This window comes from Monomorium pharaonis, chromosome 7 (assembly GCF_013373865.1).
Source record: "Monomorium pharaonis isolate MP-MQ-018 chromosome 7, ASM1337386v2, whole genome shotgun sequence".
NCBI lineage: Eukaryota > Metazoa > Arthropoda > Insecta > Hymenoptera > Formicidae > Monomorium > Monomorium pharaonis.
This window is the reverse complement of record NC_050473.1, coordinates 8,815,598-8,841,719: the sequence shown is the minus strand read 5'-3', so window position 1 is coordinate 8,841,719 and position 26,122 is coordinate 8,815,598. Positions and strand designations below refer to the sequence as shown.

At 38.3% G+C, this 26,122-nt stretch overlaps 4 protein-coding genes across 10 annotated transcripts; 2 read left to right on the top strand and 2 right to left on the bottom strand.

Annotated features, from left to right (window-relative positions):
• Positions 1–25: 25 nt before the first annotated feature.
• LOC105838424 (adhesion G protein-coupled receptor A3) lies at positions 26–8,232 on the top strand. 4 transcript variants are annotated; one of them, XM_012683974.3, is made up of 13 exons: positions 26–178; positions 458–672; positions 775–918; positions 1,002–1,073; positions 1,167–1,238; positions 1,352–1,423; positions 1,803–1,886; positions 1,966–2,295; positions 2,553–2,689; positions 2,758–3,612; positions 3,687–3,933; positions 4,026–4,319; positions 4,380–6,738. In XM_012683974.3, exons 2-13 carry the CDS (start codon positions 482–484, stop codon positions 6,736–6,738), a joined length of 4,857 nt encoding a protein of 1,618 aa, XP_012539428.2. In that variant the 5' UTR covers positions 26–178; positions 458–481. The 4 variants fall into 4 exon arrangements, with proteins under 4 accessions (XP_012539428.2, XP_012539429.2, XP_028044868.2 ...); XM_012683975.3 differs by having other exon boundaries at positions 26–307; XM_028189067.2 differs by having other exon boundaries at positions 26–672; positions 4,380–8,232.
• On the bottom strand, positions 8,101–10,464 carry LOC105838426 (oxygen-dependent coproporphyrinogen-III oxidase). 3 transcript variants are annotated; one of them, XM_012683979.3, is made up of 2 exons: positions 10,109–10,464; positions 8,101–9,968 (listed from the first exon to the last, which is right to left on the bottom strand). In XM_012683979.3, the coding sequence occupies exon 2, from the start codon at positions 9,710–9,712 to the stop codon at positions 8,513–8,515; it is 1,200 nt and encodes a 399-aa protein (XP_012539433.2). In that variant the 5' UTR covers positions 9,713–9,968; positions 10,109–10,464; the 3' UTR covers positions 8,101–8,512. The 3 variants fall into 3 exon arrangements, with proteins under 3 accessions (XP_012539433.2, XP_012539434.2, XP_012539432.2); XM_012683980.3 differs by having other exon boundaries at positions 8,101–9,738; XM_012683978.3 differs by having other exon boundaries at positions 8,101–9,724; positions 10,109–10,463.
• Positions 10,465–10,784: 320 nt separating this feature from the next.
• LOC105838419 (39S ribosomal protein S18a, mitochondrial) lies at positions 10,785–12,173 on the bottom strand. Its single transcript, XM_012683966.3, has 4 exons — positions 11,926–12,173; positions 11,686–11,819; positions 11,489–11,612; positions 10,785–11,102 (listed from the first exon to the last, which is right to left on the bottom strand). The coding sequence occupies exons 1-4, from the start codon at positions 12,026–12,028 to the stop codon at positions 10,993–10,995; spliced, it is 471 nt and encodes a 156-aa protein (XP_012539420.1). The 5' UTR covers positions 12,029–12,173; the 3' UTR covers positions 10,785–10,992.
• A 790-nt stretch (positions 12,174–12,963) lies between these two features.
• LOC105838420 (UBA-like domain-containing protein 2) lies at positions 12,964–26,116 on the top strand. 2 transcript variants are annotated; one of them, XM_012683968.3, is made up of 5 exons: positions 12,964–13,655; positions 15,945–15,997; positions 18,689–18,763; positions 23,032–23,125; positions 23,601–26,116. In XM_012683968.3, the coding sequence occupies exons 2-5, from the start codon at positions 15,959–15,961 to the stop codon at positions 23,759–23,761; spliced, it is 369 nt and encodes a 122-aa protein (XP_012539422.1). In that variant the 5' UTR covers positions 12,964–13,655; positions 15,945–15,958; the 3' UTR covers positions 23,762–26,116. The 2 variants fall into 2 exon arrangements, with proteins under 2 accessions (XP_012539422.1, XP_012539421.1); XM_012683967.3 differs by lacking the exon at positions 15,945–15,997 and having other exon boundaries at positions 13,007–13,655.
• The last annotated feature ends 6 nt before the right edge of the window (positions 26,117–26,122 follow it).

Genomic DNA, 26,122 nt, shown 5'->3' with positions numbered 1-26,122 from the left:
GGCCGCTCTCGTCAGATAGCGTTACAAGAGAGCTCAACTCCGTGCTCCAGATTCTCCTCTCTACCTAGTCCATCCTGGTCCGCAGCGTCAATAACAGACGGGGGCTACGCAAATAAAATGTGGCTATTTAAAATCCATTCCGCCCGACAATGTGAGAGCCGCGACCTTTAATTGGGCCGTGAGTATCTCGGGACATCCCTCTTTCTCTTCCTCGCTCTCTCGTTTTTGTTGTGAAAAAATAGGCAAGCTCCAACAGCAGATCCGCGGTGTCCTCGCAGTGCATACATCTGTCGAGAGCGATGGCAAAGTATTTATCCCGTTTTACTTTTTTATTTTGTTAAAAAAGTCCTACCGTCTCTATTATTCGTTGTCTCAATTCGGAGACATTTAGGTCGTGGAGCAGTGCGCGTTGGGTAATCCAGTTTCAGTTTCAAGATGCAGACTTTTTGTCTTTTAGATTAACGGCCACCCTCTTTTAATCATGAAGGCCAGTGTTCTCCTGTTCGCTATTCTTTCGCTTCCAACATGGACCGGCGCGGTCGTGTGTCCGCAGCATTGTACGTGCAAGTCGGTTGGTGCTCAGGCAGAGTGGTTGCGTCTCAAGTGTGGTGACCGCTTGGAGGAAGTCAAGGATATAGATGTCAACAAAGTCAGCGTGGAACTTATACAACTGTAAGGTTCTCTCTTTCTCTCTCTCTCTCTCTCTCTCTCTCTCTCTCTCTTTCTGTATGTACTTTTTTTGTATACTTCTAATGACGGCCGAATCAATTGCAGAGACTTAAGCAAGAATGCCATTTATGCCATTCAAGCGGATGCTTTTGTGAACCTGACAAATCTTAGGAGGCTCGATTTATCGAAAAACAAGATTAATTCTATTGGCGAGGGTTGTTTCAATGGCTTGGAAAACTTGGAGCGATTGTAAGATCTTATGCATAAAGTAGAAATTATCTTTTTTAATTTGTCTCAGTCTTCTATAATTTCATAAAACCTTGCTATTTTAGGGATTTAAGCCAGAACCAGATATCAACAATAGACAGCTATGCGTTCAAGAAATTGTCGAACCTCAAGAGGCTGTAAGTCCAGAGTGAAAGATTGACATATAAATGTTTTTTTGTAAAGATATTTCTTTCCATCTTATGTATTTTTTTTGCTTTGTTTTGCTCTAGCGATTTGTCTGGAAATCAAATTACTGACCTGGCGCCATCCTTATTTCATGATTTGTTGACCTTAGATCGTTTGTAAGTTAAAGCTACATTTATTTACGCTAACAGATATTAATTTTATTAGCTTTTTATGTGCATATTATTGCATAGAAATATACTTTTTGTTATACAAATACCTGTCATTTTAGGAAATTAAATGGAAACAGCTTAACTACTTTGAAAGAAGGCATATTTCATGGTCTCAAGATGTTAAAGCAGCTGTGAGTAAAACCAATTTACACTTATTTCTTTTCCAGTGAAAAAAATTCTTAATAAGTTTTTATTTTTAAAAATTTTGTATATTTTAAATTAAAAAAAAAACACTTCTTTAGATTTTATAAGTTTTCTTCGAAAATTATAGAATAGGAAATTTAAAAATATTTTAGAGTTTACATATACAAAGAATTATACAAAAGACTTTTTCTCTGTATTTCTGAAGTCTTCCAATTTGTATAAAAATTCTGAAAAATTTTTTTAAAGTTATGAAGTTAAGTTATAAAAATGGTAAAAGATGCTGACATTTATGTATAAAAATTCTGAAAAATTTTGTGTATAAGAATTCTAAGAAAAATTTTGACGACAATTGATTATGTGTTTCAGGGACTTGTCTAATAATCCTTGGAAGTGTAACTGTGATCTGTACTGGTTTAGTAATTGGATCTACAATTCTTCAATTAAATTAAAGTAACATATATCATGTACCTCTGACTATCATAGCTTACTTACATCGATAGTTCTTTATACGTTTGATTTAATATTTCAGTCCAACACCCAAGTGTGCATCGCCAGCGCTCACCAAAGGGCAGCCATTGAAGAAACTGAAATTTCTAGAGGAGCTTCAATGTCAGTGGATAACGCCAGCAATTGAAATTCATCCGGTTCAAAACCAAGTGGTCTTCGCTGGGGATTCAATTACCTTGAAGTGCAGAGCACCCAGCATAACGGTGGACAAGACCGCCAGGCTGAATTGGTTGTGGAATCCCAATACTACCGCCAAAATCGTAGACTTAAATGCCTACAAAGATCCGCGGAAGAATTTACCCAACATTAAGATCGACAATAGGTATCTTTCGGACAATGGCATCGTTGACAGGTAACATAGAGTTTTTAAATTACTTTAATACTAGAATTGCCAATATTATGCACGTGTGTGTGTATGTGTATGTGTGCGCGCGCGCACACACACACAATTTTTATATTATTTGTATCATTAAACTTATTTGTACTATATTCACATATTTAAAAAATATTTTGTATGATGCAAAAAAAAAGAAAAAAAGAAAGAAATGATTAGTGGAGCCCTATTAATAATGTTACAAAATGTAATTATTATATCGTTTATGTTCACAGTGTTCTCAGTATAGTCCCGATCAAGGAAGAACATAACGGACAATGGAATTGTTTATTAGTTTCCGTAAACGGTAACAAGTCGAAAGCAGTTAGCGTCATCGTAATATCCGAGCATACGCGTTATTGCCCCTTAGCAGGTAATGAATCGAATTTTATAGGATTATAGAATAATAGAACCGCGTAACCATGTAATTCTTCTTTTTAGTAACGAGAAACAACAAAGGTATTTACACGTGGCCGAGAACGATAGTAGGATGGAAGGCGGAACTGCCGTGCGAAGGCAGTCGTCTGTCAGGCTTGATGCAAGCACCTTTAAAAGCTTTTTATCACTGTAACACGAGCGGTCAGTGGGAATATCTAAATACGGAAGCGTGTCCGTACATATCTCATACGACGAAAATCTTGGAGCAATTTTCGAAGGTTAATCTGTCCCTGACGAAAAGCAGTCTACTGGAAACGGCTAAGAGATTTAAAAATTATACGGGAAACGGATCGGTGAAGCTAACGGATCCGGTTGAAATCCATTTTATCGTACGGACTATAGAGAATTACGTAAACTTTTTAATAGATGAGAAAGAACTTGGAATTATGCTGATCGACATCGTCAGTTCGATGATGAAACTGCCAAAGGAGATGTTAAGGAGGGCGGAAATAAATTTCAAAGCTTGCACGAGACTGATCAGAGCGATCGAACGTATTACGGAATTTACACCGTCCATACAGTTGCACAAAAAATACATGGCTCTGGAAGAGTTTCGAGTCAAGCGCGACAGTTTCGGCGGATTAACGTGTACATGGTACACAAATATCGCTACGAATGCCGACTCAGACGCGAGATATCTGCACTGCACGACGATTAATAGGACGACGCCGATCAATACGAAGGATAAGGCGATAGAAGCTTCCATTCAGTTACCCGCCTCTCTACTACAACACTCGCCAGACGGTGCGACAGCTCAACAGCTTATGATATCTATGTATAGCGACAGTAGATTCTTTCCTAAAACCATTGTAAATGATAGCATGGATATATCAACATGTATCGTCAGCAGTAAATTAAGTGAGTATAATAACTGTAGCATGTAAAGTCTGTTATCTACGACCTCTTTAAATAATTGCGTAATTCTTTTACAGTTGGTACATCAATACGAAATCTGTCCGAACCAGTTTACGTTATGCTAAAAGCACCATTGTATCATTATAACGGGAAAAGGCCAAGACCAGTGGTATGGGACGAAACATTGAACAATGTGGGAGCATGGACCAGTGACGGATGCCAATTAACTAATCTATTAAATAATCTGATAGTTTTTCATTGTGACAGATTAGGATATTATGGACTTTTACAGGAGATTTCGCATTTTGATATGAACGGAAATAGGTATAAAGCTTTTTTCTACACCAGGGCTTTTCTAATATTTTCTTCGGATTTTTATTGAATTATCGTTCTATTATTAATGTATTCTCTTGCAGTTTGCATGGAGCGAAATTCAGGTATTCGCATCCCGCGATATATATCGGAAGTTTCGTGACGATAACTTGTTTGATGATCATGTCTGTGACATATATTATTTCCTATATGTCTATCACGATGCCTAAAAAGGCGAAACATTCCGTTGTCAATACTTGGTTCGCCATGGCACTTTTATCATTCTTATACAGCATTGGCATCCAGCAAACGGAGCACATGGAGATTTGTCAGGGTGTCGGACTCGTTTTACATTATTTGTCATTATGTTGTCTACTGTGGATGGCAGTATCCGCCAGGTAAGTACATTATACATATTTAAAGAAGATAAATCATTAATCGAAGTTTTCCTGTTTCAGCAATATGTACAAGAAACTAACGAAACCAGGTCTCGATGTGATACCTGACGATGAACTTCCGGATCAGCCTTTACCCAAGCCATTGTTGGGACTCTATCTGGTCGGATGGGGCGTGGCCCTGATAATCTGCGGAATATCCGGTGCGATCAATCTACGCGAGTACGCCGGCTATTCCCATTGCTTCCTCACGTCTGGACCGGCGCTCGCTGCGCTCTTCATACCGTCCGGAATTTTAATAGCGTACCTGCTAATCTTCCTCTTACTCATCAGACGCGCGATTCAGAACGTCGATACGAACGCACAATTATCCGAAGGCACTCAGGCAACGGAGAACATGGATCTGGAATTATTGGAGCCGAACGCGAATCCTTCCGGGGACAGAAACAGTATGCGTAGCACGCAGACGGTGTCCTCCGATATCGAAGACCCGGAGCACTCGCAGTTCACACAGTGGAAAGGCCAAGTTATAATGTTGGTGTTGTATCTGATATCCTGGGGTAGTGCGGCTACGGTGACGATCAAACCGTTCAATTCCATGCCATTTGAGGAAACCGTGTTCGCCGTGACGTACGCCATTGCCACAAGTTCGCTGGGTGTATTCGTGCTATTCTTTTATGGGATCGCTCGTAATGATGTACGGACCCAGTGGCTGAAAATGCGATGCTGGTTGGAGAAACGCAAGAATCGTTGCTGCCGCACCAGAAGCGTATGCGACGCGAACGCTGCGATTCCGACGCAGCCACTGGTGCAAAATTTCGTCCCGCCATTGTCGAACTCGCAAGCCATCCAAGCGATATCCGACACGAACTCCATCGCTTCGTCGAGGAACACTAACCAGTCGCAGCAAATCTGTAACAGCTCAAAGCTCACGGAGTTCGCAACCGATCAGGAGAACATGCCTGCCGTTGTTCCTATGAATGCAAAAGCGGCGAATCTAATAGTGATGCATCGTCATCAGTATCGCTCTAACAATTCCGTCACCACATACACCGAGCCATCGTCCGCCTGTGTTGAGATGTTCTACAATCCTCATCAGAGCGGTGTCGCCAGGAAATTTTTCAAAAAACAACGTAGACACGCGACTGCAAAGAAGAACAATCTTGGCCTAAGGAAGCAGGGTGACGGCGGGGCTACTAGTGATGGCGGTAGTTGCGTCTCCATACCACGACCTACGAAGATCAATAATAGTCTGGAACGCAGCATTCTGAGCAGTAGCGCCAAAGTAAACAACACTAATATACACGTTGAGCTGAACCCCATAAACGACATAAAGAACGTGAATATACTATCGGACAGTGGCGGTAGCATCTCCGAAGAGAGAAACATCCCGATACGCTTCGTCATCGGTCAAGAAAACCTGATGCACAGCATCAAGAAGATCAACAACAGCGCGCAGGAGAGCCCACACGTCGTTAATGTCGCGACGTCCCATACGGCGAGAGAAACGCCACAACCGAGGCGAATAGCGCACGACTCGGACCCGGACGTTTCGAAGACGGACGAGGAGTGGCACTTACGAAACGTCTCCCAACAATGCAGCTTGGAATACAGCTCCGAGATGGACACCGTCACGCAGATGACTAGCGAGCGGAGCGACCACAATCTGCCAGAGATCTGCGAGAACATGGAAATGTCACAGGAGGAGTGTTTCTCGAGGAAAAGATGTCCCAGCGTGAACGAGATCGAGATCGCCACTGAAGAGGAACGCATCATGTCGAGAGGCATGAGACGATTGTATATCTCCAACAGCATGTACTGTCTACCGTTGGAGCACGATGGTTGGAAACCATCGATGAACAGCTACTGCAATTCGCTGAACGACATCACGTCGCTGAAGCACCGCGATTACTCGAAACCATCGTTCGTAGATGTACAAAGCACAACCAGTTCGAATCTATGTGGGCAAGAAGTTCCTGAGTCCCAAGAATCGTTCAACCGTTCGGAACGTTCGTTGTTTGAGATAAATAGCTTAACCAGTGATAATCTGTGTACGTTGACGCCGCACGCGGAGACCTTTTACGCCTGTTCCCTATCAAATATTTATTGTACTTCCAACAAAAGTTCGGAGGAGAACAACTCTCGTGATGAATCGCAACTGCCAGATGTAGTGGATCACAATGTGTTTAATGCGCCTGATTCGAAGGACCTTTTGTTAGAGAAGAACTTCAGTTCTCTCGCTGATATTCCGTCAATTAGTAGGTCTAGTTCGCGCGACATTAATAATCTCAATTTAATAAGCGAAATGGGCATATGTGCGGAACCTGCCAAATCGAGTGATGTACAACAATTTGAGGCTAATGAAATTTATTTAGATGAACCGATGAGCCATTTGCCAGTTAAAAAAGAAACGAGCGTTTAATATGTAATTATATATATAATTATACATAAAGTATAATTTATATATAAATTATAATTTATATATAAACTATATTACTATATATATATAATATACATATATTATTATATATATACATAAAATTTATATATATATATAAAACAGACCACACACTTCGTTCGTTTGCCACAGCGATATATTTATTTTTATGCATAATTTCTACAGACTGCGCATATATTGGAACTAGCACATTTTGTATTTTACAAAATTAATCTTTACTAGGATCATGTGTTCAATGCGCTTGATATATTAAATATTCGTGTCTTCTTTGCTATTTATGCCGCGTTTAGAGACGCAATTATATATTTAAGATTATTGTACATAATGAAAATTATTTACCTACAGAATAGTCTTCAATCAGCTTGATAGCTCTTTTTAACTAATATAAATAGGTAAAAATAGGTATATTTTAACTAGTATAAATGACAAAAGCTGCATTTGAAATGACTTGGATCAGTTGAAAAAATTAGATTCAATAGATTTGAATAATCTTTACAATATTATCACGTCCGAGAGTATTACTCGTTACCATGGCGTATATATAAATAAAATGCACCGATTGGAGAAGGAGAATACTTTAACACAACGAAACATAATCAGAGAATATCCAAGAGTATCTTTCGATTCGATGCTCAAGACGTGTCAAACTGACATGTCGATTTCTTGTTGAAATTACCTTTTTAAAATTGATGACTTATCATCACGAAGATCGGTCTTCAAGTATCAAAAACTTAGTATTAATTTTTAAATTTAGCTAACTCAATTTCACAATATTATTATGCCTCATATCCTGAACAAATACTCTTTATAATATGCATATATATATATATATATGTATGTATATCACATGGAGATATGATTGTAAAATCATTTTGGCTGTGAAATATTTCTCCTTAATTTTATCGAGGAATTTACTTGATAATTATCGTATTTCAATTTTATATCGTTGTAATCGCAATATTATTGTTTACGTAATTTTTTATACATTTTTTATAAATATTTATAGACATCCCTGCATTTTTCTATGATCTCTGAAGCTAAAGAATATTTCATCTCATTTTAGCAAGACTTGCTTTATATAACTGCCTAACTAAGAATTGAAAGATATAGTAACGGGATTTCTATAAACTGAAGACTGAATACTAAGCTAAATTTATGAAATTGAATATCACCGACTTCCAATTAAATATATATACGTATACATCTTAACGAAAAACCTCGTTTTTGGCAACAATTTGCCTGGTACTATATTGTAAATAATGTTCATTTGAGTTTTTTTAGGATGTGATAGTTCGTATTAAGCGCGTTAAAGCAGCTTAAGAGAGATTTTATATAACATTCTCTTTTATTTCATTATTATTTTTACTTTTATATTGATTTCTTTTCACAAGAAATATAAATGTATGTACGATTGTATACAAGACCAGTTGCTAATTAATACATGTATATTGTACAAAATCTGTATTCAATTTTCTATCACGATTGTTTATAATACATAGTTCTCTAATATTTGGCACTTCAGGCATCACGTTCAATTGATATTAAAACACTTTGACATTCGGTGTCTCTAACAAAAAGTTAATTTATACACCTGCAAATCCGACTCTCAAAATATCGATCTGATTTATATATTTATATATTTCTATCTTAGATCTTACTTATGAACTAAGATAATTTATATTTGCACTGTTACCCCTTACCTTCTTGTAATTTTTTTTCTCATTAATTTGATTGAAAGTTACTTTTCGAGATCTACGCTCGCATTGTCCGCTTCGCCCAGCCAATCTTTCGGGTTTTTCAGCACCTCCAGAAGTTTCGACTCCCTCGAGTCAGTCTTGGGTTCGTGCATGTATTCCCACTTCGCGGTCAGCGGTAGGGACATTAGTATACTCTCGTATCGCGCGCCGGGCGTGTACAAGCCGAACTTGGTGCCGCGATCGTAGATCAAGTTGAATTCGACGTATCTGCCGCGGCGCAACAATTGCCACTGCCTCTCGTGATAACCATAGCCGTCGTTCTTGTGTTTCTCTACTAGGGGAATGTACGAAGGAATGATCGCCTCAGTGCACGAGGTGACGAACTGGAACGCCTCGTTCTGACTCGGGGTGTCGAGGTCGTCGAAGAATATCCCGCCCACGCCACGCCGTTCCTTGCGGTGCACGATGTTGAAGTAGTCGTCGCACCACTTCTTGAACCGGTCGTAGTACGTGGGATCGTGCTTGTCGCATGCGTTTTTCAGCGTTTTGTGAAAGTGCCTGGCGTCCTCCTCGTTCAGGTAGTACGGGGTGAGATCGGTGCCACCGCCGAACCACCACTGAACCGTGCCGTCCGGATTCGTCACCTCGAAATAGCGATAATTGAAGTGTATCGTGGGAATCATGGGATTGCGGGGATGAATCACGGCGCTTACGCCGGCTGCGAAGAACGGCAGCTCTATGTCTTCCTGCAGCTTCTTGCCGCGCGCTCTCATCTGCTGGATCGCATTCGGCGGTAACGCGCCGGTCACAACGGAAACGTTGACGCCAGCCTTTTCGAACACCTGGCCATCCTGCAGCACGCAGGTGACCCCGCCACCGCCTTCCTTCCTGGTCCAGCGATCCACTTCGAAAAATTTCCTGTCCTCCTCCAGCTTCTCAAGTGCTTTGCAGAAGTTCGCCTGGGTCTTCATCACCAGCAGTTCCATCCTCGTCTTCATGTCGTTCTGGTTTTTCTGCAATTTCTCGACGGCCGTGATAGGCTCCGCCATAAAGGTTTTAATGTAGGTGTGCAGGTCATTCTGCGCGGCTAGAACTGTCATCCTGGATCCCACGCCGTATGCCGCGAGCCCCGTTAGGATCCCTGCTCCAACGTGCTTCAAGTTCTTCGATCTGCTCCATGTAGCGTAACAGTAAACGCTAATGGAACGTAGGCCTTTCCGTATCACAAAACTCGTGGCCATTTTTATTAATTCCTGGAATGATTTTTCTGGAATAAAATTTAAATTCTCCACGCATGTACGTTGTCACATAACAGAGTCTTATGGTTTTATAATCATTTTTCGATTAGATATCAGATTCATTAGATTAGATTAGCCCTACTCTGTTCTGTTCGGGTCCACTTGACTCGAAACGTGCACGTATTTTATTTTATTAATACTTTATTTAAAAACCTTTTTCTTTGACACTTAATTGACTTCCATTAATGTAAAATCTTTTCTGCAAAAAAAATTGTTTTGAACTTTTTGATCGTATCGATTCAATTAAACGATAGAATAAGAAATTCGAATAGAATAGCAGAATTAATAAGTGCTTTTAATATTCATATAAACTAAGTATATAAAGAATACTTTGCGTACCTTGGAAGATTGCTGTTGCTCGTTTTCAGTACCTATTTCACGTCATTAATGCGATTGCTTACGTTGTTTCGAATTTAAATTCAAGAAAAAAACAAATTTAAAGCACCTTTTGATGAGGTTAACGAATCAGCTGCTAGAGCAGTGACGCATCAAAAACGCGATCTATGAGATTCACACTCGCGCCATCTTTCCATAGCGCACAATTTGTACGTAAAATAATCTCGAAATAAAATTTGATACACAAATTACAATAAAATAAACGTTGGGAAAATTGGATATTACTATACTATTAAAGTTGAATGATGAGAACACTGCCAATACTTGCAAGAGCAAGGTTATCGCGTCGTTTTAAGTGTTTTCATCCATCAGCGCCTCTATGTGCATAAAATGTGCACATTGAACTACGTAGTCAAATATCTATGAATCCCTTAGGTAATGTGCATGACTTTTTGGGTCTCTTCTATACTTCTAAAATATGAATGCATATAATTGTAAAATTTACGGGTATAGCATGAAACAGAACCAAATAAACGTGAACATAGCATAGAAAAGGGATTCATAGATATTTGACTATATACATAGTTCAATGTGCACATTTTGTGCACATAGAAGTGCTGATGGATGAAAACACCTAAAACGACGCGATGACCGCTCTCAGATTCCTCTCTGCTTGCAATGTTTTTATAAATTGCTTTATTTATTGCCAAGGACTTAAATTAGGACAATTTTGGTGTGTCTTATGAAATTCTCTAAGTCTGTAACTCAAGATATATATTGTTGTAAAGGAGATAGAGAAACATATTAACACCTTTGATTAAAAAATAGTATTCAACTGAGTAAATAAAATATACTATTTGGTTCTATATTATATGTACATTTCTTAATTATCGCTTATATTTGTATTGTATGGTATCCTCGTCGAAATATGTGTTGTATCTTTTCCATGCTGGCCCATACTTCCTATCTCGATCTATAAATTTGTTTGGTAACAAGCCTAGAAAAATAAAGGTAGATTAAACGTTATTGCCAGAAATCTTTAGGTTTATTCTATATTTCCACAGTCCATAACCCAACTTTTTGCATAATTTATCTTTTCTCTTCTTATCTTTGACATGAACCATACAAAAAGTTTAATTAATTCTGAAGTGTGAAAGAAACACGCCTTTTAATAATATGTAATGGTTTTTTTATGTATTAATGTTTTTAGAGCTGACATCATGATCTTACTGACCTATAAGATTTTTAATTTATGAAAACTAGAAAGTATTGACAAATCCACAGTATCAAAATAACATAGCTCGTATATAAACAAATACATTTAATTAAATGGAACTAATAGATTGACCGTCAGCTCCGAAAAGTTGACACTTATATACGAACCTGCTCTCTGAGCCATAGCCACCAAAACGGAAACTCTTTTCTGCTGCACGGTACATAAGCCGGTTACCCTGCGTGGCAGCATATTTCCGTTTGGTCGTACAAACTGACTTAGAATAAGGACATCCTGTAAAATGTACGAGGAGTTAATGGTTAATAATTAAATAATAAATCGCTCACTTTGGTAGTATGAAACTTACAGTGTGCTTAACGTCAAGTCCTGAAGCACAAAGAGGACACGCGTTGGAGGGAAACTTTAACAATAAATGCTCCTTTTTCTGTGGCACATTTACAGCTTCGATGGTTAAGACCTTACCTTCTTTCTTCTCAATTACTAAAAAATCGAATGCGAATGAATTCGAGGTATCAAAGAAAGATTAGGTACAGGTTAGGATTGCAATGGGATCGCGTTCCCCACAAGCGTCTGATAGTAAACTCACTCTGTTTTAAATGTGTGGTTGCGGACAACGATAAGTTTCTGTTAGATTCCGGCAAGATTAAACTTCTTCCCAATTGTTTTAGGGACCGATACAAAGTTGCCATTGTTTTTTTATATATGAGACGTCGAATTCAGTGATTCACTGATTCTGAACTTGATCTCGTGTTCGTCACGATAACTATTGGTAAATATAAGTCTCTGATATAAGTAAATGGATAGATATTTTATACATTTTTTAAAAAATATTAACTTCGCCAAAAGTTTGGAGAATTTTGTAAAACTTTTATAAATTTTTTTGCAAGTTTTAAATTAATTTTTTAAATTTTATTTTCGTATACTATAATTTATGTTTCATCAAATGAACAAATTTGGAAATTTTTTGAAGGACATTTACGTAATATTCATTTGATAGACAGATCCAGTACGTATTTGTTTCTCATACATATATTTGCGTTACATTTTCTGAGCTAAAATTAAGTGAAAATTAAATGAGGAAAATTAAAAGCAAAACAAATGATAAAATTCGTACGAAAAGTTCAACCAAAGAGTTTTGATTTTAAGGCAAAAATAAAAGAGAAGTAGACCAGTAAAAAAACTTTCTCAAAATTTGACGTATTTTTTATTCACAAAGCTTTGAAAAAAAAAGATACTGTGAAAGAGATCATTGGCTTATTCTTTTTCGCTGCATTGCTGCACTGGTGCAACAGGTTAGAGTAAGATAAATATATATTTGGTCTGTTCTTTTTCGGTGCACTGCTGCACTGGTGCAGTAAGTTAGAATGAGAAAAAAAATATTTATTTTACTTTAACGTGTTGCATCAGTATAGCAGCTGATAGCAGTTCAGCTAAAAAGAACAGGCCTATTTTTTCACTCTACTTATTGCACAAGTGCAACAGTGCAACGAAAAAGAACAGGCCACATAAGAAATCAACTTTAAGCAGGAAGGCACCAACGACACCTTTCATTACGCCGCGGCACTGCGTAACGTGACGTCACCGCCGCCGCATAGCCAGCCGCGGAATTGCCGCACACTTCACTTCGCTCGGTCACGCGTCTCCCCCGCGCGCGTCTCTCGCGTGTTTCCTGCGTTCCGCCGCCGTTGTCGCTACCGTCGTTGTCGTTGTCGTCCGTCGCCGTCGCCGTGCGGCCGTAGCGCTCTCGCGGCAGTCGCGGTCGCCTGCGATGAGTTTAGTTTTGAAAACAAAGGGCCGCCCGCCGCTTACCGTGGTGCGTCGTCGTCATCGCCGTCACACGGCTCGCGCGTAAAAAAAACGGAAGCGCTCCGTCCGCAAGCGCGGCGCAGACGGCGGACCGAACCGAGGATCAAAACGCCGCGATAGTCGGGGACGAGTGCGTGCATGCGTGCGTGCGTGTGTGCGTGCATGTGTGTATACGATTCAACAAACGGGGTCCTTCCGTCCCTCCTACGTTCAGCTGTTCGCGCGGAGTTCCGTCCATCCGTTCCTACTTCTCTCTCTCGATCTCCTCTTCCTCTCATCGCATAGAGATATTTATCTTGTTTGTTTTCCCTCTCGCCTTCCCCTCCGGCCATCACGAAACTCTCCGCGTGACAACTCTTCCTTCCCGTGTCATTCTCGAAAACGTGATCGACACGCAAAAAAATGGACGCACTACGAGAGCAGGTGATGATCAATCAGTTTGTGCTGGCCGCGGGCTGTGCCAGGGAACAGGCGAAGCAGTTGCTGCAAGCGGCGCACTGGCAATTCGAGGTGAGGAAAAGGAGACGAGGAGAAAGAGAGAAAGACGTGGGAGAGAAGAGAGAGAGAGAGAGAGAGAGAGGGCTCCGAGAAAACGTACATACATCTTCTCGAATGATGCCCTCTCCCCCATCTCCGGGTGACGTTTGTGCGTCACAACAAACAAACTCGCTCGCGTCGCAACAATGCCTCCGCATCGTGCCGCCGCATTCACATACGTACGAGCGTGCATCATCCTCGCTCGGGCACTGCTACGTAAACAAAGCGACGAAAATGGCCGCCGCAAGTAGCCGCTGGCTGGCTGGCTGGCGTTCGGCACTCGGCCGCTTTGACGCCGCGTGTCGATTCCGGCGACGAGAGAGAGAACGAGCCGCGATTCCACGGGGATCGACGAGGTTCGACGTCGCTCGCTCGCTCTCCGACGACGACGCCGAGCGTTGTCGAGGGCGCGACTCGTCTCGCTTCATTCATAAAAATCGCGCGTCGCGGAACGAGAGGATCGGTCCGCAGAAACTCGAGCCTTGAACCCGCCTTGCCGTCTCGCTTTTTGCTTCGAACAGGTCGCCGTAAACGCGCAACAACGTGGAACAGCGACCGTAAATAATAGTAGCTCGTCCCGCCGATGTTTACGCTGATCCGCTCCTTTCAGCCGAGACTGATGCCCGCACCTTTTCTCTCTCTTTCTTTTTTTTCCCCCTCTTTTCTCTAACGTGAAGAGAAAAGGAGAAAAGGTACGGGAAGTTCTGCTGACGCGACGGTTAATCGGTATAGCGTGGATGACGAGCTATTATAGCGCTTTTGTTTTGACTGTCGCGCTCTGACGCGCCTTTGCGATGCGATCTCCGTGTCGCGCACATCCGCGCGCTTTGTTTTCGTTCGCGGACCCTGTCGCCGTTGCGCAACAGGATTTCGTCGCCTGATCTCGTCGACGACGATATCCTTTCGGGTGCCGAGTGTCGTTCATGTCGATCGCGACAGCTGTTTATTATTATGCCATTGGCTGCCGCCGGGAAATTGTTGCGCAATATTATCGGCCCTAGAACGCGTGCCGAGAGTCGATTAGAGGAGCGTCGCATCTCCCCTTTCCTCCATCTCCTCTTCGCCGGTCGTTTTTCGCACACGCACGCGAAAAATCTCTTTATCCTAATTGAGGGACAGACGTACGAGGGCGACGGGTGGGAGAGATAGAGATAGAGAGAGAGAGAGAGAGAGAGAAAGAGGGATCGATAATTGCTATTTGTGGCGAATCACGTGGTATCCGCCGTGTTTACACTCGCGGTCTTCTGCAATCCTGTTAAGTTGACGTTACACAATCCTGTGCGTTAAAAGCGGAAACCGGGGAAAACGGCCGCGTGTAAATTCGGCGCGTTCAGGCTCTCCCCCTGCCCTTTCCCCGATGCCCGGCGGGCACGCGGGCGCGCGCGATCTCATCTACATAACTTTCCGCGGATAATGGAACCCCCACCACTGGTTGACACGAAATCCCATTTTTTCCCGTATACGTACGTGTAATTTAAGGAAAATTAAAGTCGTTGAATTTATGCCGGTTTTAAATCTGGCTGATGATAGAAACGCGCGCGCGCGCCTGGAAGATTTTTAGTTTCTAATTAATTGCATCGGATTACGGCAATTTTTCATTCGTCGTCCCAAACGCGAAACGTGAAGGACGAGAAAAGAAAAAGCAAAATCGTAGCTATGTACGTAATATTCTTAGCAATAAATTCGATAGAACGAGATCGATCGTTTATCGCCAACAAAAGGAAACCCCTTCATCAACTTCGATGGGTTTCAGGTTGTGCTGTAGGGCAACTAAAAATAGATGTATATTCTTTTATTACGTGCTTCTACAGATTTTGAGATTGGGGAAACCTACGAAATCAATTCCGTATATATAATCAATTCCGATTTCAATGAAGCGTTTTTGAAACCGCGCTGTAACTCTCTGAACTGATTTTTTATCACTAAAAAAAAAGTTGAATCGAAACGTTGTGATCTGTATTTAAATAAATATATTAGTTTTTCGTCGAGGAAAAAAGGAGTTATTTACTTTTATTCTTTAGTATTGGCGACATGAAAAATTATTAATATTTTATTATGCCATATTTTGTCTCTTCTTTCAAGTAATTTTTTTATTGGAATAAAAATATCAGAGTTTTTGGTATTAAAAAATCAATTATACACAATATTGTTATATATATAGTTTTTGAGAAAAAAGGAAAATGAAAGAAAAGAAGAAACAAAATTAGAAGTTTTAAGATTTGAAGAATAGACATGTAATAAAATTATTTAATTATTTCATAGTTTCAGGATAAATCATGCAGTGGATTTCTATACTCCCTTGTGTTCAGCATCACGTAATTCACATTTAAACACGTCGATGGAGCAACGAGAGAAAGAGAGAGAGCGCGAAAGAGAGATAGAGAGGAGCGAAGGACGGAGGGAAATTACATTGCAACATGCTAGCCTGCTAATGCATCACCGTGATTAGAGTTAGCTCGAGGAATCTTTCTGTGTCTTTGACCACAACGTAAACAATGCGGCAATGTGTATTTATACACGCCTCGTCTCGTCTCGCTCACCTCGCCTCGCCTTGGCACGATGTACGTGTCAACTCGGTGCAGCGCAGTATATACAGTGTCCCGTTATTATATCGTATTATATCTCAATTACCAAGAGGAAAGATTAGCTATTAGTCTGCCCTTCGATTTCGCAAAATCGATATTGTGAAACGAGAACAGCGAATCTTTATATATCAATTTCATCATTAGCTACGTTGCTCTTGAATATCTATTTTCATGTTTTTTTTTCTTTTTAAATAAAGTTGTGATGTAAAACTCGTTGGCAATTATATCGATTTCAACCCACGTCGCGACAGGCGCAAATGATAAATAATACGCGAATATGTTGCAGAGCGAATTCTCTCCGTTCGACGAACTTTCTCCGGTTCGAATGGCGCGGAGTGCTAACGCGTGGAGTTATGCCATCCGAAGCCGTCGTCGAGTTTCGATTTATTTACTTCTCATTAAAGCCTGTCGTATATATTTTATCTTCTCTTTCTCCCTTTCTCTCTCTCTCCCCTTGTGTTGCGCCGCCGGTCCATTTAAATAAACTATATAAACAGAGAAACTGGATATCTATGAATGATCATTATATAATATTAATCAGGCCGCGTATATAGGCAGCCTGACTAAACAAAGTACTGACCATATTTCCATTCACACAAATGTCAGACGTCCATCGAGCTATTATTAAGCACACATTGCGTTGGGGGTAGCAAATTTTATGTAATCGCGATATAATTATGCCAGCACAATCGTAGTTACTAATTCAATATTGGTTATGTTAATTACGTAACATACTTAAATAATGAAACATGATATTTCCTGAAGCGAGAACCGTTAACCGCTAGTTATATTTAATTCAGTAAGAATTCTTTTTTAATTTGCGATATTTCAAATCTCCCTCTTTTAAATTTTGCAAATAATTCTTTCATTGTTCGGCGTTTTGCTTGCGCTGTGATTTTTTTCTCCCTTCATATCTCTCCTCCGCAGGAAGAAACTTGCCGTTCTTCCATTTTTTTGTGTTTATTTACGGAACCTGTCGAATACTTAAATATCGAAAAGAAACAGTCGTAACATATGCAGTGGATCTAGCGCTCCCCTTCTCCTCCCTCTTCCGTGCGTTTACTCCTTTCGCTGCAACTCTGACCGAAATGTAAAATGCCGTTCCTTGCCGCGCGCTGCTACAGCTCTATTACATTCTTATGCTAATGTCAGTCAATGTATCCGAGACAGTCAATGTGTATAGGTATCGAGTATCGCCGGCGCTTTAATTAAACGCCAGTGGTGGTTGAATGTCAGGGTGTCTTGCGTAACGCGCTCGCCTTGCGTTAATAACGAGCGTTAAACTCGTTATCGTCGACGATTTTCGAGCGATTTACCGCTCTAATAAAGTTAAATTTATTACATAATTATATTAAATTATTATTCAATTCACAGTTATTCAGTTATTATCACGGGGGTACCTATAAAATCGCGTTGCCAGATGTCGGGAAGCGAAGCGGCGAAGCTGTTTATAGATAATTATTGATACATTAATAATCGACGCTGATAACTGGACGGACCGTTGAAACTACCATCGTGTTACGATGGCAGTTATCAGCAATTATCGGATACCTTTATCGGTAGCTCCATGGCGAGTGCAAACGGTATGGATATCCGATGCGCGGGAGATCGGATATCGATACTACCGAAGGCATCGGGCGATACTGACGAAGCAGCTTGCAAAACGAATCGCAAGATTGCGACGACTACTTTAATGATATCTGGCAGTGTTCTCATTCGGTCCGATTACGTCGTCCTCTCTCGTTGTTCCTAATCATAGAGACTGCTGTACACAATTGCTTGGACGATCAAGATTAACGCGCCTAGAGACGCAGAAAACAGTGTAACGAGAGACATTGGCTGCGTTCAGCAGAAAAAGCAGCTTTGCAACTGTTGTCAAATTCTTCAACGTGATTGATTCTTGTCCTGTCTGGTCTAAATGTATAGACCAATCATATGAAAAAATTTTATAACTGTTGCAAAGCTGCTTTTTCTACTGAACACAGCCATTCAATATATCCTAGAAGATTTCGAAAGTGAAAAAGAGAAAAAAGGAATTCTTTAACAGTCAAATTTCAGAATTATAGATAATCAAATTCTTTTCCGATTTTATTATAAATCTTAAAAATAAAATAAGGCTACCTATTATCTGGAAAAATTAAGAAGTATTTTTATTTCAATTTTTAATATTCCTTGAGAGTGCAAGAATAGAATTAAGAAGCTTCAAATAATAATCAAGTTTACTTAAAAAAATTGCATGGTGAAAATATTATAATTCTCAATAATTAGAAAAATCTCAGGGAAATTTTTCCCTCGGCTTAAATAGATACCCTGCTGTATATCAGCAGAAGCAATGATGCATAAACCTTTTTTTTTGTATGTATTACTTTCATACATTATTTAATCAAGCATGTTTTAACGGTCGTGCTTTCTTTATTGCAGACCGCTCTCAGTATTTTCTTCCAAGAGGCGGCGATACCCTCCTGTGCGCAAGGAGCCGGCACCCACTTCGGCCAAGTAAGTCTTCGCATCGTTCACTTCTAACGTGACTTGAACGTGACTGACGAGAGAAGCATGTAAAAGGCAAACCACGTAGATACATCGGTGCACTCTGTGCAATCAATGAGCATTTCCGCATCGACGAATGTTACCGTCGAGCGTTCCTTTCAAACATTGAAATGCAGACGTGCAAAATATAGTCTCAAAGACTTGCGTCGCGAGACAATTATATTTTTATAATGCAAAATTCAGAGGAATACAAGATAATAATACTTATGTTATTTTCTAATCGTAGAAACAATTGTATTTGAGCTTGTAACATATATTTTTACTTTTTTAGATATATTCTGTATCACATACACACACACACACACACATACACACAAGTTAAAGAGAGAACATTGTTTCTATATGGTACAAATTTTTGTTATTATTATTAATTGATCACGAATATTAATTATTTCTTCCAAGTACATAATAAATTGCCATTGAATTTAGTACTATGTGTCGCTATTTTTCGAGTCATATGTATTAATAATATTGTTATAATTAAAATGTTTTTACGTTGCATATAAAATAATACAAAACAATAAGAACCTTTAAACTCACATTGGCATTTATTCTATAATGTAGATTACGCATTTAGATAAGTCTAAGAGATTTGGATGAATCCTTGAGTTTTTTAAATTGCATAGTCGTTAGTTTCGAGTGCGTTATTGTAATAACATTAATTTTCTTACACATTTTGTCAGTCTCGGAATTGCAAATTCCTAAGTTTGCTAAGGACTTGAAATTTTTACCGAATCTCGTAAATCTATGTGTGTAATCCTAGGATTAATATTAATAATATTATATAATCATATAATGTATATTAATATTATCTAATTATTGTAATATTATTTAATTAAATTGATTGCTTGCAACATCTGTAATCCGCTAGACCATTCTATGAAGTTGTTCAAAGATTAGCTGTTCATTTAAAAGTTATCTTTACATACGATGTGTATGTTAAATTAAGAAATCAGTATTCGTCCTTGATAAAAAGTAACTCGGTGTGTCTTCGCTCTTCAGTTTCCCATCGAGATTCGATTACAGCGAATAGACTTACAAATCCGAGCGGCCGGCGTCTTCTCTTCGGCCTACATAATATGTGACACAACACTGAGTCGCGTGTTTGAAGTGTTGGATCCAGTCAGCGAGTCGCGTAGGCCGGCGGCTGCTGGTTGGTGTGTGTTCCGTCTTATTGATTATTCAAAAGTAGGTTCAGCGAGCGCGGGAGATCATAGAGCCACGGATCCTCCCTCTTTCTCTCTCTCTCTCTCTCTCTTTCTCCTCGGAATACACGGCCGGGCAATTCACGAATCTTCGTCCTCATCCTCCTCCAACGCGTTTTAATGTGCGGACACAGACAGGAAAATCGATTCTAGCGCGTGTCTGACCTTCAACCTAGGTTGACTATCATCCCTTCCGCGACGCGGATCACGCCGCTCTTTGATTAATTGCTCGTTCTCGCGAGCTTCTTTGTCCAGCATAATTTCAGTAATTGTATAAGGCGACCGTGCAACGGCGGCGAACACAAAACATTCGGTTCGATTATATTTCTACCTCTGGCCTTTCCGTGAATCAAAAAAAGCGTTTAATATCCTGACGTGATTCACTTGATAGGTTTTGACATGTTGCTTGGTTTATAGATACTTGGCCGATACACTGTGGTTTGTTTATTCCGGTATTCTGACTAGATTTACGTAAACAATGATTTATTCTTTATTTTTCTATAAGATTCAGTGTTCCATATACAGTGTTCATAATAAATAAAAATCCTTGTATTAAAAATGATTTCTTTTACATAGCATTTATTATATCTCTTTTAAATAGTGTTTATAAAAATAAAGATGTAATTTCCAAATCATGGAAAAGATTAGTTTTAGATTATTATACTTTAAAGCAGATATCTGCTAGATTTGACTCAATTTTTAGTTTTGGAGTTGACGCAATGTATAACAATGAAAATAATGGTGCAATAACGTTTTATCTGGAAATTGCTTAAACGGCCGTAATTGGCGGGTCAGTAAATTCAACTGCTCGAATGAGCGGTCACGTTACGAAAACCGGTTGCGAAGGCCTCACCGGCAAATGTCAAGATCAGCTTTTTCGATGAACACTGATATCTAATGGAAGCAAAGGTGATGCTCTCGAGACAAAAGACTTGAAGAAAATTGTTGGCGACCATCGCTAGTGGTAGTAGGAGCGTTACTATTCTCGGTCCGCACATTCCGATCAGTCGTGTGCCAAATCTTGTCCGCAGAACTAGACGCGCACCAATGACGCACACACGACTTTCCGGTTCTCTTTTATTTCACGCATTTGTCCCACAATCAGTCGTATTATCTTCGCTTACTGTAATTTGCGTACTGCTTGATCTATTCAAGGACAAAAGCATTACGCCTAGTTGCAGAACGTATAGCTTAATAGTGATTGCTTAAATATTTCAATTAATTTTATTTTCAGAGAAAAAATTTCACATAAAAGTACTATAATGTTTTTTTGAAAAGGAAATAAAATGCACGCTCCAAGTTTTTTACAGCCTGTTTTTTTACAACATACACGTCAGTGAAAGATGCTGTATTATAGAAGATGCTTTAAATTATGCATATAAGTTATAAATTTGTATGCATAATTTGAGTCTTATATTGCGTAAATATTCTGATAAAATCATTAAAAATCCAACAGTTTACGAGATAATTTTTTCTTTATTCTGACACATTTTTTTATCTGAATACATGAAATATGAACTAACTCACAGAATATTCATTTTTCGATGACTTTAAATACTTAATGATTTAAAATACTTTTTGTGTACAGAACAATAAGATCGACGTAAAAGAATAATATATTGCATTTAAATAATTCTTAGTGTTTATTTTAAAATTATTTAGTTTAAAATTATTCGGTTTAAATATATTAAATTAAAATTAAAATTTAAAGCCTCATAAATATACATACGTTTACATAAAAAAAATTTAATAAAAAAAAAGTAAAAATTTTCTCTGATACATGATAAAAAAATATAGAATTTATAAAACATGAATTGATGATCTTTGTTTTAGAATGATTTCTCACAAATTCGAACAAGCGAAGGAATACGCTGAATTTAATCTTTCAATCGTCTTGTAAAACAATTATTAGATCGTATGAAAAAGTCAATGTACGGAAACTTCTCTAGTGGAAGGTAAAAGCGAAAGCATTTTAGTTCAAAATAAAAAGTATAAAACGAAAAGAGCATATCCCACATTTCATGAATATTCTTTGTTGTATTTTGTTATTGAAATTTAAATATAGTCGGGTCATCGAAACACTGAATCATTTGACCGAGATAATCCTTATCTGAAACAATCATGTGGTTTCATTCATGAAACACGTTGAAAACACAAAAGCAACAAGATTCACTTTGTGAGGGAACATCGTCAATAGCGGTTATTTAATAGCCGCTTATCGGCAGCGAGTTATCACAGCTGGTCGTTGCCATGCTGATACACATGTCCCTGTATTGTTTGGCCACCGTATCCGTACCTGACCGTTGTCACATGCAGGAGCTGAAGGTTCAATAACCTCATTAGCTAATGGTCTTTCATGTCCAAATAGATTTCTCGTTTGGTCTAGTTTTTTCAATGAAAAATAATATATATGTATGCTTGCTCTGTCGGTTTCTTTTTTCCTTCAATTTTGAACAAATGGTTACATTTTTTCAATTGAGATACTTGAGATTTTAACGAAAACTTGACGCAATCTTAAAAAAATTATTGAAATTATCTCTTAAAAAATTTTATTTTTGTTTTGCGAATATCAAATATATATAAAAATACTATTTTCAAAGTACGTCACGAATATTGTTTGAGATTTTTAGATTTTTATGTGGTTTTGTTTTCTTTCTCTAAAGTTCTTTATAACAAAAATTCTGATTTCATATGCTTATAATATGCTCCATAGTAATTATCTTGACAAAGGCACTCTCGATGATTTGTCTTTTTTTTTACCGAGAAGTGATGATTAATTAAAAACATTACTGATATTGTTCTGGATGGATTTAAATCTTGATCCTTGACATAAAAAACAAGTGCGATTTTCTTATTCACGATCGCCATATCTTTAAAGAAGGAAATTTAGTTTTCTCGTTTTCTTTAAAAAAATAAAAATAAAATAATAGTTATTTAAATTAATTAAAGAATAGCTCTTCATAATTAAAGGACAAACATTTCTAAAGGGACTACTGTTTCTTGTATTTCTAGATAACACCATGCAACACACCTGCCACTCCGCCGAATTTCCCGGACGCGTTGCTGGCATTTTCCAAAATGTCTGCAGGTGAAAAAACTCCATCGGGTAAGTTAATTACGGCAACTGTAGCTTTAATGTCAGCAAAACTATTAAAACTAATGCTATATAAACTGCTTTGTAAGTTCATTTTAAACGAGTAATTCGTGTAAAAATTTAGAACAGAATTCTGTTCATAATTTTATGTGTCCTGTACATTTTATATATAGTAAACGTTATTTATTTTCCGATATACGTATAATCCAATTTTTTTTAATTTTCCTTTACATAACGACGCATAAATAAGATAAAGTACTGTGACATAATAGGTTTAATAAGGTTTTAACATCGGCTTATTATCGGTTAAATTATACACCACATATTTTTATTTACTTATTTCTACAATATCTCTTTCGAAAATGTTATTGGTAAAATGTTAGACATTTATGTGCTATACAATTAAAAAAAATGCTTATCAAAGCCGACAAGTTCGTCGTAAAGTAATTTACAATAATCATAAATTTTTTTACTAAACGTGTTGCAGGAATGTCTCCGAGTCAGAATGGATTTCAGACAAATTCGACACCGATGGCGAGTATCGTGCATCACACCGCTGGTGGTCGGTGTAGCGCATCCGGCAACACGACACAGCAGCAAACGCAATCCCAACAGACGCAATTTGGCCTGGGCGAGCCGCAGAGATAAAAATGACTGTGCTAATTGGCGATGCGCGAGCACGAAACGTCACGTAGATGCGCGCGATAATGTTTTTGGAGAACAAAATAGTGCGCTCTAAGCATAAAGAGAGAGAGAGAGGGGAGGGGGGTGAAAAAATATATACAGAAAAGAGAAGATTCGGTCTTCTGAAAGAAAATGTGTCCTTCCTAGAATGAGGAAAATTTGCGAGCAAGATTCTAGCAGCTACATATGGATATCTTCTGCGGATTGAAACTGGATCGCTATGTTATTCACGGACAACGAGCATGCACATTGTGTTACGTGCGTACGCGCGAATACGTTTTTTAATTTTCCCGACGATGCCCGAGAGAGTGTGATGCGGTATTTCAATACGCTAGATTTCCTTTTTGGCTTTCTCGGGAGATCTAACATAGAACGGCACGGTTAAGTAGTCCGCTGTATACATATAACATGTATATGATCGGTATGAAATGCGAGTGAGGGAGAATTGATGAAAATCATATTGAAGAGTTTTTTTTTCTTTTTATCTGACACGTTGGGACCATCTTGTGTAGATCCAAAATGGTCGAGGACATCGATAATCTAAAATGCTCGCACTGTGACTCTTTCACTCTAATCTAACTTCCTTATCTCCCTATAGACGCTGTAGACACGTGACCGTTTCTCAGATTCACTTGTACATCACCGTTAGACTAGGCGAATGAATTTTCCGCTATCACTTCCACATCACAAGTACAAAAGAGTTGCGAGGTACAATTTCCTCGGTTATTATTTGAAAACTTACTTTACCGCACCTTTTCGCGCAAAGGCAACGGGAGAATATACGTATCTTTAATATAGATGGAAGACGACATCGTTACTGCATGATGACTCCGCAAATGTTCATTTAATCGTGAAACTCGTGTTTTATTACGATCCTTTCGCTGTTCTCTTAAAATAGTGATGCTTACGGTACGTGTATATTCGCGCGACGCGTGCCGTTTCCATACACATAAGCGATATTTCGATGGTATAAATATACGAGGCTAAGTATATATAATAAACGAAACTCTAACGTGTAAAAATTTGTAAAAAGAGTTATCCCGAGTTATGTAACGTTCGTTTTACGTAATAATTATGTAAAAAGTAAGTAAAATAAAAAATCAAGGAAGATCTCGCGAGTGATAAGAGTGATAATAGTCAGAAGGATTGATATAGGAAACAATATATGTGCCCGGTGAATATGAGCAGTGAATTCTTGATTCGATTATTTCAGCTACTCGAGCAAATGTACTGGAGATATATATATACCTGGTTTTACGCAGCACCGGACTTTACGATGTTCACAAAAGAATGCTCTTGTATGGCAGCTGGCAATACGCGATTCCGATATAGTATATCAATATCCGAATATATGAAACTCTGTATCTTTCATTACATTTCTCGTAACATACATGGACGATTATTCTTACTATAGATACATACTTGTTTTTATTAAGACTATTTATTCGATGTAGCAAGCAAGAATTTAGTTCTTCACTGCTTTTTAGAAGCCTGTCTCTAGTTTGAAGTTTCCGTTCCTTCGCTGCAACCTAATTGAATTATGACATCGGAGGTGAGAAATCGTACATGATTTTTTTTTCCTACATAATTATTACGAAAAAGTTTATTATGAGTTATATTACTATTAGTTTGTTAACGTTAAATTATGCAATATGGATTTTTTTTATAAAAAATGAATAGCATTTAATTTTCAAATAGAGAGAAAAATCTTCAATATATTTTATAGCAAACGTATGTGTGGAAGAACTAATCTATTTCTATATATAATGTAGGAAAAATACTCGCACAATTCCTTGTCGTTGATATCGTAATTCAATATGGTACGGAAATAGAATTCTTAAACATAAAACAATTAACAGAATTCTTTATTCTTTATATTCTTGATATATCTAACAACAAAATATCTTTATGAATACAATATGACGTGTATTCAATCCTTTATTTGTAGTCATAATAATAGTCTCGATCATAATAAAAATTTATAGTCCAGCTTAACTTGATAATTTAACTCTCATGCAATAGTGTCCAGGCGTCGTATAACTTTGTTAATGAATTTATGTAAATAATAATAGATATTTAGTCATAAGAAAAAAAGTACTTTGCGAAGTACGAAATATTTTTTCCAATAAGGTACACGCTTTAATATCTTCCTTATGTTCTAAGCTATATTTAAAGATATGGTATAAAATTGTCGACGAGAAAAGAACGAGAATGTTTTACTATGTTGAAATTATGATTATTATTGTTTATTTGACTATTATAAAGACAAATAATGGTCATGTACATAATTTTGAAAATTAAATAAAATATTGATAATGGTGCTTT

Coding starts and splice junctions, on each gene's coding strand:
- LOC105838424 (XM_028189067.2), top strand. CDS start 482: ATGAAGGCCAGTGTTCTCCTGTTCGCTATTCTTTCGCTTCCAACATGG. Junction 1,239..1,351: donor TTGTTGACCTTAGATCGTTT/GTAAGTTAAAGC, acceptor CTGTCATTTTAG/GAAATTAAATGGAAACAGCT. Junction 1,887..1,965: donor AATTCTTCAATTAAATTAAA/GTAACATATATC, acceptor TTAATATTTCAG/TCCAACACCCAAGTGTGCAT.
- LOC105838420 (XM_012683967.3), top strand. CDS start 13,548: ATGGACGCACTACGAGAGCAGGTGATGATCAATCAGTTTGTGCTGGCC. Junction 13,656..18,688: donor CGGCGCACTGGCAATTCGAG/GTGAGGAAAAGG, acceptor TCTTTATTGCAG/ACCGCTCTCAGTATTTTCTT. Junction 23,126..23,600: donor AGGTGAAAAAACTCCATCGG/GTAAGTTAATTA, acceptor AACGTGTTGCAG/GAATGTCTCCGAGTCAGAAT.
- LOC105838419 (XM_012683966.3), bottom strand. CDS start 12,028: ATGGCAACTTTGTATCGGTCCCTAAAACAATTGGGAAGAAGTTTAATC. Junction 11,820..11,925: donor AACCACACATTTAAAACAGA/GTGAGTTTACTA, acceptor TCGATTTTTTAG/TAATTGAGAAGAAAGAAGGT. Junction 11,103..11,488: donor GGCTATGGCTCAGAGAGCAG/GTTCGTATATAA, acceptor TTATTTTTCTAG/GCTTGTTACCAAACAAATTT.
- LOC105838426 (XM_012683979.3), bottom strand. CDS start 9,712: ATGGCCACGAGTTTTGTGATACGGAAAGGCCTACGTTCCATTAGCGTT.